At 37.8% G+C, this 15,115-nt stretch overlaps 1 protein-coding gene across 1 annotated transcript in view; it reads right to left on the reverse strand.

Annotated features, from left to right (window-relative positions):
- Positions 1–15,115, reverse strand: part of LOC114048286 — a 144,937-nt gene that overhangs the window by 99,009 nt on the left and 30,813 nt on the right. The window contains exons 4-5 of the mRNA XM_027869185.1: positions 14,724–14,825; positions 4,547–4,657 (exon numbers count right to left, since the gene is read on the reverse strand). Of these exons, the coding sequence (XP_027724986.1) occupies positions 4,547–4,657; positions 14,724–14,825 (213 nt within the window). The remainder of the gene's footprint in view (positions 1–4,546; positions 4,658–14,723; positions 14,826–15,115) is intronic.

Consider the following 15,115-nt stretch of genomic DNA (forward strand, 5'->3'; position numbering starts at 1 on the left):
CTATATGACTCACAACCATTGAACTATAAGCTGGTGTCCACTCTTCCCCAAATGGAATCTGTGCATAGGAGAGCACACCTCAAGTTTTGGAGGGAATTGCATTATAACTACTATTCTTTCTATTCTACTTGAGTAAATGCCTCTGATATTGTTATTGTTGTTGTTGTTGCTCCTTTATTCTTGAAGAGGACCGATGACATCACGAGGGTGATGTCTTGACTTGCATGTGAATTGGATATGAGTGGGGCAGAGCTGCGAAAAAAGTTCTTATTATCTCTTCCAGAGTCATCAAAGACCAGTGACAAGACATAAGGTGATGGCCCAAGATGAAATGGGAGACATTGGCCTTTCTAAATTCAAATGCCTCTGATAAAGAATGGATTCAATCACTTGGCTGATTATTAAAGAAAAACATACTGGTGGTAGCTCACGAGCTACAGTGAAAGGAGAAAAGCTACTCACAGGATTACTCCTAGAACCTTCAGAGTAGTACAAGTACAATCTACTCCTCTGAAGAACCAACCTGCCATCATTAGTGTGGGTTGGGGAAATGAACCCAGAGGTGGTTCTACACACTCAATTGGAGAAGCATTTGCCACCCAATGGAGGAATTAAAATAGATAAGTGATCCTGATTTATACTTCTGTTCACTTTAAGAGAAAAATTCTCTTAACTTGCAGAAATAATATGAACTTATCAACCTATGAAACAGATAAATACAAAATGACCCTTAGTCATGAGTGGCTCCCTTTCATTTCTTTAATGATGCTGAAAAAGTGAGGAGAGGGTGGTAAGAATCACAGTTTTCAATCATATGTAAAGGTCAGTTTAGCTGCTGGTAATCTAAATGTCAGATTCTTGTTCAAGTACCAATGAGTGGACATATTACTGGAAGAATTGAATATTTCATCTTTAAATTATTTACTATAATGTGAAACCAGATTACAAAAGGAAGTTGCAGATAAATGGAAGGATGGCTTTTGGAAGGGCAAATATAAGAGTTGGCAGACTTGATTTTCTTGTGTATCCAGAAGCAGTAAGAAACATTATTTCATGAGAAATCTGATTATTTTGTATTGCAGTACTCATTATAAGCATTTATAAAAACACTCTTGCATACTCCAATGCATTTGTGATCTCATTGATGTGGGCATTCCCCCTAATGAAGCAGATCAATATCTATCCATGCCTTTCCATCTTATTACTTTTAACAATGTTTTCTCAAAATTCCTTCACAGAAGAATTCAATCCAATGTGGTGGGGAATTTTTCTCAATTCTTTTGACATTACACAATAAAAAAGGAACATACAAGCTACCTGTTGGTTACCTTTCACTCTTGTCCCATGGCCAGTCCCTCTTCTTTTTCTATTCTATACTTTTGGGCTATATCTTTTGTATTTTCTGAATAACTCTTTTTTGTGTAATGTATTTCAACCTGCTTACTCTCACCTTACCTCTCTCTACCTTAATTCTGAATTATCTTCAGCTTTAATTTTTTCTGAAACTATCATGTTCCATAATTCACAGCATGCAACATTTTTGACTTTGTATTCTCAGTCCTTAATATAGTGCCTGGTACAAAGTTAGCACCTAATATGTGAATTTTTATTTTTGTTGATTTGAGATAAATTGAATATCACCAGAAAAAATATTAGAATTATTTTTATATGGGCCTTTATTTCCAGGAGAAGTTTAGGGTCACAGAATGGATATTTTTAATGTCTGTCCATGATATATTTACTGTTGGATGAGCTCTAGATGTTGTCCACTTAACTTCATATCTTAATTTGGACAACAAACATTAATCATCTCCTTAGCTCTTCCTGGGTAGATAGTTAAGATGAACTCTTTTGATTGTGAATGTCATTTAGGAAGCTTTGAAATGTTCCAAGATTTGATGCAATTAGCAAAATGTCATTCACAAAGAAGAGTATTTGGAGGAACTCACTACCTATAAAGAATCCCTTTTCAACTTGCACTCTGCCCTGGATTTTCTCCATGGCATTGAGGAATACCTTTAGGGAACATATATCTCTGTTTTTTTTTAACTCAATTGATATTAATAATCAGAAGATCATGAAACAAAGGCTATAGTTTTATATCTTTCAAGGAAACTTGTATGATTTTTGACGTATGTGTGGGAAGAAGCCTTTCTCTTGACCAAATCAAATTTTTAAAAATACTATTAACAAATAATAAGCATGATGGTATCTTATATTTTCTATACCTTTCCATTAAATGTATGATAGTAAATATCATGGTTTACAAAAATATCAACATGAAAATAACTTCAGCTTATTCACCAGCTATTATTGAAAATGAGGAGGTAGATAAATTCTGTGAAGCATTAAATAAAATCTACCAATTTAAATCAATAAACTTTGATATTCAGTGACTGCAATATAAAACTAGATATGGAGGAGGATAGCAAAAAAAATATGCTGGAAAATGTGGTCTAGACATATGAAATGAGAGAATGAACAATTGCTGACTAAACAAATGCATCATCAATCAATCAGCAAGCATTAAAATGTGCTGGGCCTTGTGCTAGGTGCACTTAAGATATCAAAACAAAAATGAAATTTTCCTTGCCCTCAAAGAGTTTATATTCCATTATGGGAAACCATTTAGAGGAGGATGGTAGTACAATATATAGAACACTGGGCCTGGAGCTCAGAAGACTTAAGTTCAAATCTGGCCTCAGACACTAGTAGGGCAAGTCTCTTGATCTGTTTGCCTCAGTTTCCTTAACTATAAGTGGGGATAATGATAGGATATGATCAAATAACATTTAGCTTCCTCTCAAAAGAGTCCATCTTAACTATCTACCCAGGAAGAGCTAAGGAAATAATTAATGTTTGTTGTTCAAATTAAGATATGAAGTTAGGTGGAAAACTTCTGGAACTCACCCAACAGTAAATATATTGTGGACAGATATTACAAATATCCCTTATGTGACCCTAATGAGAGACCAAATGAGACATTTGTAAAACACATAGCATAGTGCCTAGCACACAGTAGGCATTTAATAAATGCTGTATGAATATTTATTCACTTTTCTTCTTCTTCCCCTTCCTCTTTTCTGTGAACAAATAAGAAGGTATGAAATATTTGCAAAACAGATACATGGAAAATAAAGTAATTTGAGGATGAAGACCAACAGCTAGAGGGATAAGGAAAGGCTTGATGTAGAAGGTGGTATTTGAACTAAGGACTGAAATAACCTAAGATTTGTATGAAACCGAGACAGGAGGGAATATGGTCCATTCATAAGAAACAGCCTGTACAAAGGCATCTTTCAGAGGTATCATGAATATTTTCTTTAAAAAAGAGAGAAAGATAGGAGAAAGACATGGCAAGGATCAAATAAAGTAATAAAAATGGAATTGATGATATTTTAATGAAAGGAAATGACTTATTATTGATATTGCAGTCATTCCAAAATCACTTATCTGTGTACAGAGTGTTGAATTGTCCAAGATCCATTGGTGCATAACAAATGCTTGTTTCTTTCCCTTTTCCCTAATATCTAATACCTATGAACCAAAGAGGGCTGGCAAGTATAGTTGGAGGTGGCTGACACACCTCCTCTTCCTTCCACATGATTAACCAATAGGATTTCCTTCTCAATATTCCTTCCAACACTTCTCTACCGGGGCTGTCATCCCATATCTTACAGGAGTTTCACCAGAAAAAGGTTGGATTCCCTGTTCTAGAGCCACTATTGTGTTCTCATTTCCCACAGTAAGTTGTTTTTTTTTTTTTTTAATTAAGAACTAGGAAGGAAGGCCTATAGCATATTAAGTGGACCTGAACAAGAGTTGTACAGATTCAACAGGAATGGATGGGTTGTATCACTGGAAAGATGAATTGACATCACTGAAATCACAAATCCATTGAAGTAATGATGTATGCATTTTGGAAGCGAAGAGAAGTAGCACAGATTGTAATTTGGTGCTAGTAAGAGTAGTAACAAAATTTGGCAGACTTGGCAGGAGGAATTAACCACCTTCCACAGAGGATGTGGATGCAATATGTATTATTCTCTGGTGGTTTCATCTGGGTCAAAGTACTTTAGGGTCAATCTTCATGTAGGATAAGGAGAATCTGAAAGAGCTGTAGTTTTGTAACTGTATGTTTTATTGATTTATTTTCTTATTACACATTATGGCACTGAAGCTCTCAGTTCTAAGAACTGATGAACAACATTCTTTGACAGACAATTTCATGTGCTGGCTAAGAGTTTAGGAAGTGTTCTGAATTGTATATTATTACCTTTATACAAATTTCCTGCCATCATTTTGGTAGCCGAACCTTGATCTTCAAAGAAGATGAAAGAGAAATCTTATTTAATTCATATGCACAACAGTTTTCATAACAAAACATTTAGACCTCAGGAAAGAAATGTATTTTTATCCCAACAATGTGATCTCCTCACCAACCCCACAGCCTAAACCTTCATCCCAACAGTGACAAAATCTCAGGTCTAACATAGCTCTCTACCACTCTGGGCTGAATCTGTTCTTTGCAATAAGTTCATCTTACCTTTTCTTGCAAGATTCACAGCTTCTGAATGTGCAACACTGGTGACATCAGTGCCGTTGACAGCCAGCACAATATCTCCAATCAGGAGCCCAGCTTCTTCAGCTGTGCTGTCTATAAGTAGAATGAGAACAATGGTTCAGTTTAAGAAGGATTCCAAATTAAGTACCTTGTTGTTTTGCACTGTCAAAGGGATGTTCTTTCTCTCAAGGACCTTCGTTCCAACTTTAGACAAGCTTTTCTGTCATTAATAAAAAGGAAAATAATGTCCATACCACTTCAGAATCTCCTTAACCCGAGCTCCTTTCATTTCTAGATGTAAGTTTCCTAACACTGTCAGCAAAACTTGTAAGATTCGGAGCTAAAAGGAACTTGAACCCAGGTCTTTTGACTCTGAATACAGCAGTCTCCCCACCATAACTTTGCTGTCAACTCAGGTCTTCTGCTGTACAACAGTAGGATTGATCTCTTGGTCAGAAATGTGACCTATGCATTCTAATTCTATCAGTCTCTCTGGGCAAAAATAAAGGACAGGCCACTTAACATTTCTTTTCTTCAACCTCTTCATCAGTAAAATGGGGGTAACACCTATAGCATAAGAAACACATAATTAAAATGCTTGTGAGGTGGTGGTGAAAACTGATCAAATGTTATAAAAATGCATAATTTTTTTAAAGGACCGTTTCCTACTCTTTTCACTATGTAGACAAAAGCCACAATTTGAGGATGAAAGAGGCCTTGCTTCTGGGTCAGAGGAATCCCTTTAGAGGTCACATGGTCTATCCCTCTATTTCCAGGTAGCATTATACCTAAGGTCTCTTGAAATAAAGATTCCATGACTTCTTTTAGCAACCTATTTACAATAGTTATCAGTTTCCACACACTCTTAAATTACATTTGGCTTCTGCAATTCAAACTCACTTTCTCTTTTTCAGTTCTCATAATAGTAGGAGGATTGATGTTCATCATTGCCTATATATGAAACCCTCAAGGGTTTGAAGTGTCTTATTAAATTCCCCCTAATGTTCTTTCCTTCAGGATATATTAAAATTGCTCACAGGATTTTGATCTTTAGAACATAGTTCAGTTACATGGGTGAGGTAATAGCAGGCAAGCATCATTAGTGCTGACTCTGCTTTGCTTGGCTATAAACAAAAGGAAACTTTTCCTAATTCAGGGCTCCAGAGTCTTAGACACTGCATCCTCTTGAGCATTTTTAAGCAATATTTAACCAGAAAACCATAAATCGAGGAAGATAGATGAACAATAACTCAAATTTCTATATGCATATGAAACCCATGGTGATTGCTCGAAGCTCTTTGTTTCTGGCACATTTGCCTTAGTCACATAATGTAGCCTGATGCCTCATCAGAGTGAATTGAGGACCAACTGGATAGGTCTAGCTACCCTTGAGGAAGTAGGGATGCTGGCTGCAACAAAATTCTCCACAAAAACATAACTCCCTCTAAAACTATCTCAAGAACAAGCAGAAATTTCCCAAAAGGAAAGAAAGATCAACTAATAAAGGAAATTAATGAAAGGACAACTAGGTGGTACAGTGGATGGAATGCCAGGCCTAGAGAAAGGTAAGACATGAGTGCAAATTTGACCTCAGACACTTATTAGCTATGTGACCCTGGGCAAGTCACTTTACCCTATTTGCCTCAGTTTCCTCATCTGTAAACTAAACTAGAGAAGGAAATGGCAAATCATTCTAGTATATTTGCCAAGAAAACCCCCATGGGGTCATGAAGAGTCTGACACTATTGAAACAACCGAACAGCAACAACAATGAAAGGAAACTTCAGTAAAGTAATTCTTATCCTGATCCCAAACTTCCCAGCCTCTCCCCTGGGGGAAAAAACAAACAAACAAACAAACAAACAAACAAACAAAATCCTCCCACAACAAAGGATCATGATCTCTGTCCAGGGATCAGAGGTCACCTTTGCCCCAGCTGAACTTCTACCCATTCAAGACTGGGGGGAATAGGGAGGAATGGGAAGGGCCGGTAGATCAGACACTTCTATAGGTCAGCTTCCTCCCTATTCAGGACTCCAGAGAAATCAACCAATCAGTTAACATTTATTAAGCACCTACCATGTGCCGAGCAGTGTACTAAGTCCTGAGTATAAAAAAAGGGGCAAAAGACAGTTTCTGCCCTCAACTAGCTTACAATCTATTGGGGGAGACAACATGCAAACAAATATATACAAAGCAAGCTACATACAGAATGAATAGGAAATAATGAATACAAGGAAGGCACTAGAATTAAGAAACGTTAGGGAAAGCTTCCTGTACAAAGAGAAATTTTAGTTGGGATTTAAAGGAAACCAGGGAGGTTAGCAGTTGGGGAAGAAGAGAGAGCGTTATAGGCATGGGAGACAGCCAAAGAAAGTGCCAGAGCTGAGAGATGGTGCATCTTGTTCATGGAATAGCTAGGAGGCCCGGGTCCCTGGATTGAAGAATATGTGTCATGGCCTAAGGTGTAAGAAGACTATGGGGTTGGGGTGTGGGAGGGGAAGGTGTTATGAAAGACTTTGAATGTCAAGAAGAGCATTTCATATTTGCTGCTGGAGGCATTAGGAAGTCATTGGAATTTATTGAGGGGTGTGTGTGTGTGTCTGTACACGCACACACTCATGTGCTAGACATGACTGGCCTATATTTTCAGAAAATCACATTGGTGGGTGAATGAAGGATGGATTGGAGTAGAGAAAGACTTGATGCAGACAGATCCACTAGGACTGAAAGGAAAAAGAAAAAAAAAATGGAAAAAGCCCAGAGTCTACTAGGTCCCCGTTACCTTTAAAATAAAACATTTTAAAAAGCATTTAAGACCCTCCTCACTATTTCTAGCCTACCTTTCCAAACCAATTGCATATTGTTATCCTTCCCTTGCTCTTTGTTTCATCCAGTCTGTCCTACTCGCTGTTCTCCATAGCTCCAAGCCTTTGCAGAGTTGATTCCCCTGTGCCTGGAATCGTCTCCTTCCTCATCTCTGCCTTCTGGAATCTCTAGTTCTCTTCAAGTCTCAGCACAAATGCCTCCTCCTTCAAGAAGCCTTCTCTGATTTCCCCACTCTTAGTCCCTTCCCTCTCCCAATGAACTGTCAAAAAAAAATCTATTTTGTGTATATCCTGTGGACATGTTGCATCCCCCTAGCAAGAAGGTAAGCTCCGAGAGGGAAGGGACTGTCTCCTCTCTTTTTCAAAAAAAATTTCTATCCCTCTATAATCTTTTCCTTAAACTCTGTGGAGGAAGTGAGATCATTATCGATGCTGTGGAGATATGAGATGAGAGAGTATGAGATGTGTAGAATGAGGTTTCTTGAGGGGAAGAAGGGCTTTGACAGGTAGGAAGCCTACACAAATGTGATGGTGTGGCAGGGCAGGCAGGGAATATCAGAAACTGTTTAATGGGGTGGAAATTTATCAGTCTTCCCTAGGGGAGCCAGCTTTATTCTCCATGTCAGGCAGATGGGACTGTCCCAACACAATTGGAGGAAAGGCTTGATTGGTAGACAGCTTTCCCCTCCTCAGTTTTGAAACACAGTGGCTGAGGGGCATCTTATTTATCCATCCATTTAGGCAGAACGTTAAAAAACCAACTTTTATTTTCCTATCTACAACTGCTGATAGTATTTTGAAAGTCTGATTCTCTTTTTATAAGTGAATTTCTTCCCATTATCTGTGGGCATGCCATTAACTTAAAATCAGAAAATGCATATAATGATGGTCCTCAAGGGGTTTATATTTCAAAATTGTCCTCTGCTAGGACCTGAACCCTGCGCTCTAGGGCCCTGAAATTCTCACATAGGAGGTTAAAGCCCTAAGTGTTACTGAATCATTGCTTAGTTTTATGGATGATCCTATAATTCTTAAGGGTTCTAATAAGCAGAACCCTTAAATTTGAACTTGGATCTCAGATTTCCTTTAGAAAAATGAGCAATTGAAACAGTGCTGTCATTGAGGGTGAATAAAGGTGCCAGAGATTCAACCCCATCTCTTTTTACTTGAAGGAAAGGAGGCAGCCAGGAAGGACTGGAAAGAGAAATTTTGAAGTATAAAACTTTAAAAGAAAAGCATAACTGCATCATAATTGATAGATGCTCAGAAAAGGAGATAGATCAGCCATAAGGATTCTGAGAATAGATGGAAAGTGCACTAAAGAAACGAAGAAAGGAATAAGAAGTGAAATTAGAGCTTTTGAGAAAAAATTTGAAAGGAGAATAAATAGAACAGAAGGAAAAACAAACAAACAAACAAAAAACCTTATCAAAAAACTTATTGGAAGAAACAGAAATGGAAATTCAGTAATTCAATAGATGAGGAAGTCAAAAGAGCAAAAAAAAAAAAAAAATGGAAGTTATCTACTATACAAACAATTGACCTGGAAACAGGATAAGGATAAGAGAATTTAAGGTTCATTGACCTTGTTGAAAACCATGATGAAACAAAAAACCTGGATACCATATTTCAAGAAGTCATGGAAGAAAATTATCCAGAACCATTGGAACCAGAGGATAAAGCAAAAACAGAGAGAATCTACTGGTTGCCCCACTTAAAATATGACATAGTCAAAAATGATTGACAAACTACAGGTCAAAGAAAAAATACTATAAGTAGTTTTACTTGACAGACCACCAAGAAGGAATTTTTCTTGGAATCACATAGGATTGTGTAGCAAATACAAGAAAGGGAATGCAAAAATGAGATGTATGCTAAAAAAACAATAGGGAGGCTATATTCAAGAATTATTCATTTTATAAAGATGGACTTTTCCTACAAATAAAGAAAAAAATTAGACCTTTAATAGAATCAATGATTTCTCAAGAATCCCATTCAGAAGAAACATAGCTAAAAAGAATCTTTGAAACACAATGCAAGAAATATGAAGAAAAACAAATTTGAGCAACTTGAGATATATGATGAAATAATTATACTCTGAAAGGAGGAGAATACTACTGTCTCACCAGAATGTCACCATCTCTTAGGGTCAATGGAGAACATTGAGAGACATACTCAAAAGAAGAGAGAAGAAAAGAAGAAATGAAGAAAGAAGGGAATCTTAGGGGAAAAACACGAAAGAAGGGAAGAACTTACTTTTTTGTGATTGAGGTGACAGGAAAAAGATTATACAACTGTAGAGGTGGGGAGGAAGAGAGAATAGGGAGAGCATGAAATGTATTCATTTGAACTATACAAGGATAGACTGGATTTTCAAAAGGTATTCTGCATAGAAACACAGTGAAATAAACAGAGAACTAAGCTAGAACAGAGAGGAAGGAACTCAGTTCAAGGAAGAGAGTAGAAGCCCCAAACATCACATATATAAGGCTAGTTACAAGAGAGGGACAAATGAAGTGTGACATTCCTTCTCTACTGCCAAAATACAACCTGGGCCTTTCATACCTTAGGTGACTCTGGGGACCTATTCTTGAGTTAAAGACATATTGTTTGTCTGAACATTGGATACATTTTCATCTTTGCAGATGGAAGAAAATGAGATCCTCAGATGGATTTGTTTATGTCAATACATCTGGCAGTGTATATCTGAAATATCCAGAGGATAATTTTACCACTATCAAATGTTCCAGAAACTTGATACTCTGCTAATGACTTCAAGTGACAATGGCACTTAAAAAGATGAAATCTGGAAGAGCATCTGGACCTGACCAAATATATATAGAAAGAAACTGTGCTGGAGGATACACAATTTTAAATGCATTCAGAGACTAATTTTCAAGACATCACCAAAAGGACAACATTCCAAAAGAATATTTGAAAAATCAAAGCTACATAAAAAGAACACCAAAAGAAATAAGGAATGACTGCCAAATTTCTCATACTATAAATATTTTTATAAGGATGGTCTATGTGTCATCAAAGGTATCCTTGAGGAAAATATGAGAAGGGATGCCAGTGATATTATACTAATTGCATTTAAATCTCCGTTTTCACGTAGCATTTACAATGTAGGAGTGGTTTACTACTCCTTAACTCTACTCTGACCCCAAATAAAATGAATATAGCTCTCTTAGACCGAAATATTTTCTAGAGGTAACTCACTTAATTTTTTTAATTTGATTTTTACACATTCATTATTACAGAGTGTACCTGCTGATCATGTTCTGAGATTTGGGGAATACATCTTACTTTGGGAGAATATACTCCTTTATCCAGTAACTATACTGAGAATTTTGCACATTGCAGCAAACTCATTGGGGGGAAGCTGGTGGGTGCTAGAAGGCAATCCCCAAAAACATATTACATGAATGGTTGTGGACACCCACATGGGAGGCCAACTCTGCAATGGAGGTAGATGCCTCATTGGTTGACTCAGTGGCAGTGGGATAAAAGGACAACCCCAGGGCCATGTGCCATAATAGGCCACAAAGAGAGCATCCTTAACTTGGCAATTCCATGTTGACACAAGGCCCTAGAATACCAGGTATTGACTGTATCCTCTCAAGCATATTTAAATAGTATGTCATCAGGGAACCTGAAATTAAAACAAAAGAACAAAGGAAAATCTATTTTTAAAAAAGTGCTTCATTGCATTAGCATTCTTGATGCCAGTGCTTTTAGGGAAATGGGACTGTCCACCACCCATAATTTCCTCAGTAGTTTGTCTTTCATCAAATGATATAGTTTCCTTTTCAAGTGCACTGGGTACCAAAGCTGGAACATCTGTTTCTTTTGTTGATACAGTGAAAACTCACAAGTGCTTAGGCTTTCAGTGAAAATGTTCATGTTTATGCCAGCTGAGTGTGGGCAATTAGTTACATAAGCACCAAGCAGGCTCAGTTTTTGTGTACTTAAGCATGATCAGAACGATTCCACCTACAGGTCTCCCAGCTTTATCTTTTTATCTTTAGCATGCAATTAAGCCTCTGGTGCATCCAGCAAAATGTTTTGTGTGGTAGGGAAGAGAAAATCACAGAACTGCTTAAAATATGTATAATTTAAAATTGCTTAAACCCCCTCATTTACTAGATATGACTAGACAATGAATTTGCTGCTCTTCAGCAACGGGGAACAAATTAAAAGGAAAGGGATAAAGAGAAATGGGAGTAGCAGCAGTAGGGTGAATGTCTGCCAGAGCAATATACATTTAGATTGAACCAGAATACTGGATTAACTGTGTGCCACCATTCCTGCCTGTTGTTAGAAAAAGCCTGAGGACCTTTGGCAGATTAAAAGTTTTGCAATCTAACCATTTTGATTAGGGCCAAGTGTGAATCTGAGAAGGGTGTATAAGTATCTCTGTTAAACAGTTATAAAGAAATTCAGAATTAAGTAAATCATAAAATTTTATTAAAACTCTCACTTTTTTTTGATCTCGAAGCACAGAGTCACACCAAGTTTTTGAGGGTTTAGGATGCTTTAGTTTGCTTAATTTAGAATGTTTTAGTGTCCAAGGGTTAATTATTTTTACTCTCTGGGGTTAGAGAGATAGAAAGGCTATTTAAATTAGAGAAAGTAGTGTTTTGCACAAAATAGGCACTTAATAATTATTTGTTGAATTGGATTAACAGAGATCTGTAGTCCCTTAGTCTAGGCTTTTGCATAAGACTCTCCTCATGGGTGCAAAGAATGATGACTCTAATGCACTGATCCTGGGGGTGGGGGTAGGAGACAGAGGAGAGTTTTGCTGTTTCTGCCCTCCTACTTTGGCTTCTAGAGTGGACTCACTGGATTCCAGGAAAGGTCCCTGGAAGGAGAGAAAGACTTGAGAGGCAGCAAATTATCATCCCCCCCCCATCATCTATTTTTGCCCTTCTTGTTCTCAGACAGCTAAACATTTCTGGAGAAAAAGTACAAAAGTGTTGATGGATTCCATTATTTGTTATAAATTTGTGCTAATTAGCACCCTTAATGCATTCAACATTTTAAAAAGAATCTTATTGACAGCAGTATTCATTTCTTATTGATTCTCAGAGACTTAAGTGAGCCAGGGCAAGTCAGGATTTGTCCTAGGATGGACATTTTGCCTAAGGGCAGAAAATTTGCCTGAGGACAGAATATTTAAGTGACCACTCAGTACTCCCATTCCTCTAAGGAATAAGATGGGGGGTTTTGGTGGAGGGGCATGGGCAGAGTTGTGTCTAGGCACAGATGGTGACCGGCCAATAGAACAGAGAATGAAAGCAGACTTGCTGGAGGAGAAGCTCAATTATATTTCAGGGCTCTCTGGCGGAGGATAAAATAAAAGCTCCTCTGTTTGGTTGTTAAAGCTCCTCATGATCTGGCCGGAACATGTCTTTCCAGCCTCCTTATACATTATTCTTCACTCCACACTCCTATAATAGAGCCAAACTGACATTTCTGTTCTTCACACAGGGCATTCTATCTCCTCTTTGCTCAGACCAACCCCATGTCTATATTAGACTCCCTTCTTCCCTCCCACATCTTGGAATCGTTCACTGCTTTCAAGACAAACACCACTTTATACATCTCTGAAAAACTCCTAATCTGTATGTGAGTGTAGCTTAAGGCAAGAGAGCCAACCCAGAGAGAAATATATGTGTTGCCTTTCTTGATAAAATATAAAATACTTAAGAGTAGCGAGCATTTCATTTTTTTTTTGTCTTTGTGTCTTCCTCTCCAGTAGATGCTTAGTAAATACTTGTTGAATGATTGATTGAGGAATGGTTTCAGTTTAGCAGGGTAACATGGTTACCACCATTGATATCAATGGTCTCCCACCATTGATGGGAGAGGCTTTACACTCTATCATTTGGTGGAGGGAAGGAGATGAGTGCTTAAGGTCTTTCTTGAATACAAACATGGATGTTGATGATGGAGGGCAAAGGTTGGTAGGAGGAAGAGGTTGTTGGACTTTGGCTCCTTCTGCTCCTGTGACTTGAATGAGTCACACATGGCTTCGCTATCATCTAGATAAAAAGAATCATTTAAAATAGGCAGCTACTCACTTCCTTATTTCCACAGCTAATTGCCCAAAAAAATCATATTATTTTCTCTTTCCCTCAATTTCTTTTCTTCCCCTCATTTCTCAACCCATCAAAATCTAACTTTCTATCTCACTATAAAGCTATAAATGTACAACTGTAACAAGGTATCAAAAATCTCTTAATTGCTAAATCTTATCATCTTTTTTTCCTAGTCCTTATTCTTCTTGACTTCTCTGTGATTTTTGATATGGTTGTGCACCACTCATCAATACCTCTAGCCTCTTTGACACAGCTATGTTTTCCTTATCAATCTACTTCGCTGGATTGTCATTCATGTCCTCCCAGAGTTGTAAGCGCCCCCAAGGCTCTGGTCTGGGCCCTCCTTTCTTGGTTATCTCCACAGGTTCCATACGTTCATTTATCAATTCTTTACAAATGACTCCCAGATCTATATATCAAACTCTAATTTTTCTCCTGAGCACCAGCTGTGAATCCTCAATTCCTGTGGACATCTTCAACTGGATGTCCTATAGGCATCTCAAATGAAACATGTCCAAATCAGAATTCATTATTTCCCCCGACTTCCATTTTTCTCATGAGTCCCACCGTCTTTTCAGGCACCCAGGTTTGAAACCCTGGAGTCATCCTCTTTAGTATTTCTCACTGGCTATATTCGATCATTTGTGAAGTCTTTTCTCTATCTTGCACAATATTTCTCCTATATTTCCTCATCTCTCCATTCTCTATGCTGAAACCCCCTTGTTCAGGCTCTCACCTCTAAGCTACACTCTTCTAATACCTTCTTAAGTGGATTTCTAGCTTCCAGTTTCTCTTTTCTCCAATCTGTCCTCCACACTTCTGCCACAGTAGAGATAGGACTTTAAACCAGGTCTTCCTGATTTTGTGTCTAATTCTCTATCCACCATTATCTTCCATCCCTCCTTAAACTATATCGTATTTCTTTGTCTGTTTAAATATTGTCTCCATGCCTTGCAATAGAATATAATGATTTTTTTCATTCTTTTTTTTTTAAACTCCTGTGCCTTGCAGATAGCAGGTACTTAATAAATCCTTACGAATGCTTGTTGGATAGGATTGGAAGCAACCAGATGATCTATAGGAATGAGCTCTTCCCTTATCCCTCATGCTAGCGTCTCAGGGCTTCTGTCTCCCCGACAACTGAGGGCACCTTTCTTGCCTCTTGTTCAGGAGCAAAAATTCTTAGTTGCAATTCTGATTATTGTTGATACAAAGGCCACTTACTAGTGTCCACTTCTGTCACCAAGATCGGTTTGGAGAATTGAATGCGGAATCCCCAAGGATAATCACCAGTTCCTTTGGATATTCTCACAGTCCGTTCCCGAATTATAAGAGAAAGCAAACAGAGAATTATTCTGTTATTCTTTTTGTTCTGAAAAAAGAATGCATCAGACAATTCATATGCACTTCTACGGGATAGGCAACTATACAAAGGGAATTTAGATCTTACTAAAATAAGAAAATGAGGGGCAGCTAGGTTGCACAGTGGATAGAGCAGGCCCTGAAGTCAGGAGGACCTGAGTTCAAATGCTACCTCAGAACAAACACTTGATACTTACTAGCTGTGTGACCCTGGGCAAGTCACCTAACCTCAATTCGCCCCCCCCCCCAAAATA

Source organism: Vombatus ursinus, unplaced genomic scaffold (genome assembly GCF_900497805.2).
Source record: "Vombatus ursinus unplaced genomic scaffold, bare-nosed wombat genome assembly UNPS02014792.1, whole genome shotgun sequence".
Classification (NCBI taxonomy): domain Eukaryota; kingdom Metazoa; phylum Chordata; class Mammalia; order Diprotodontia; family Vombatidae; genus Vombatus; species Vombatus ursinus.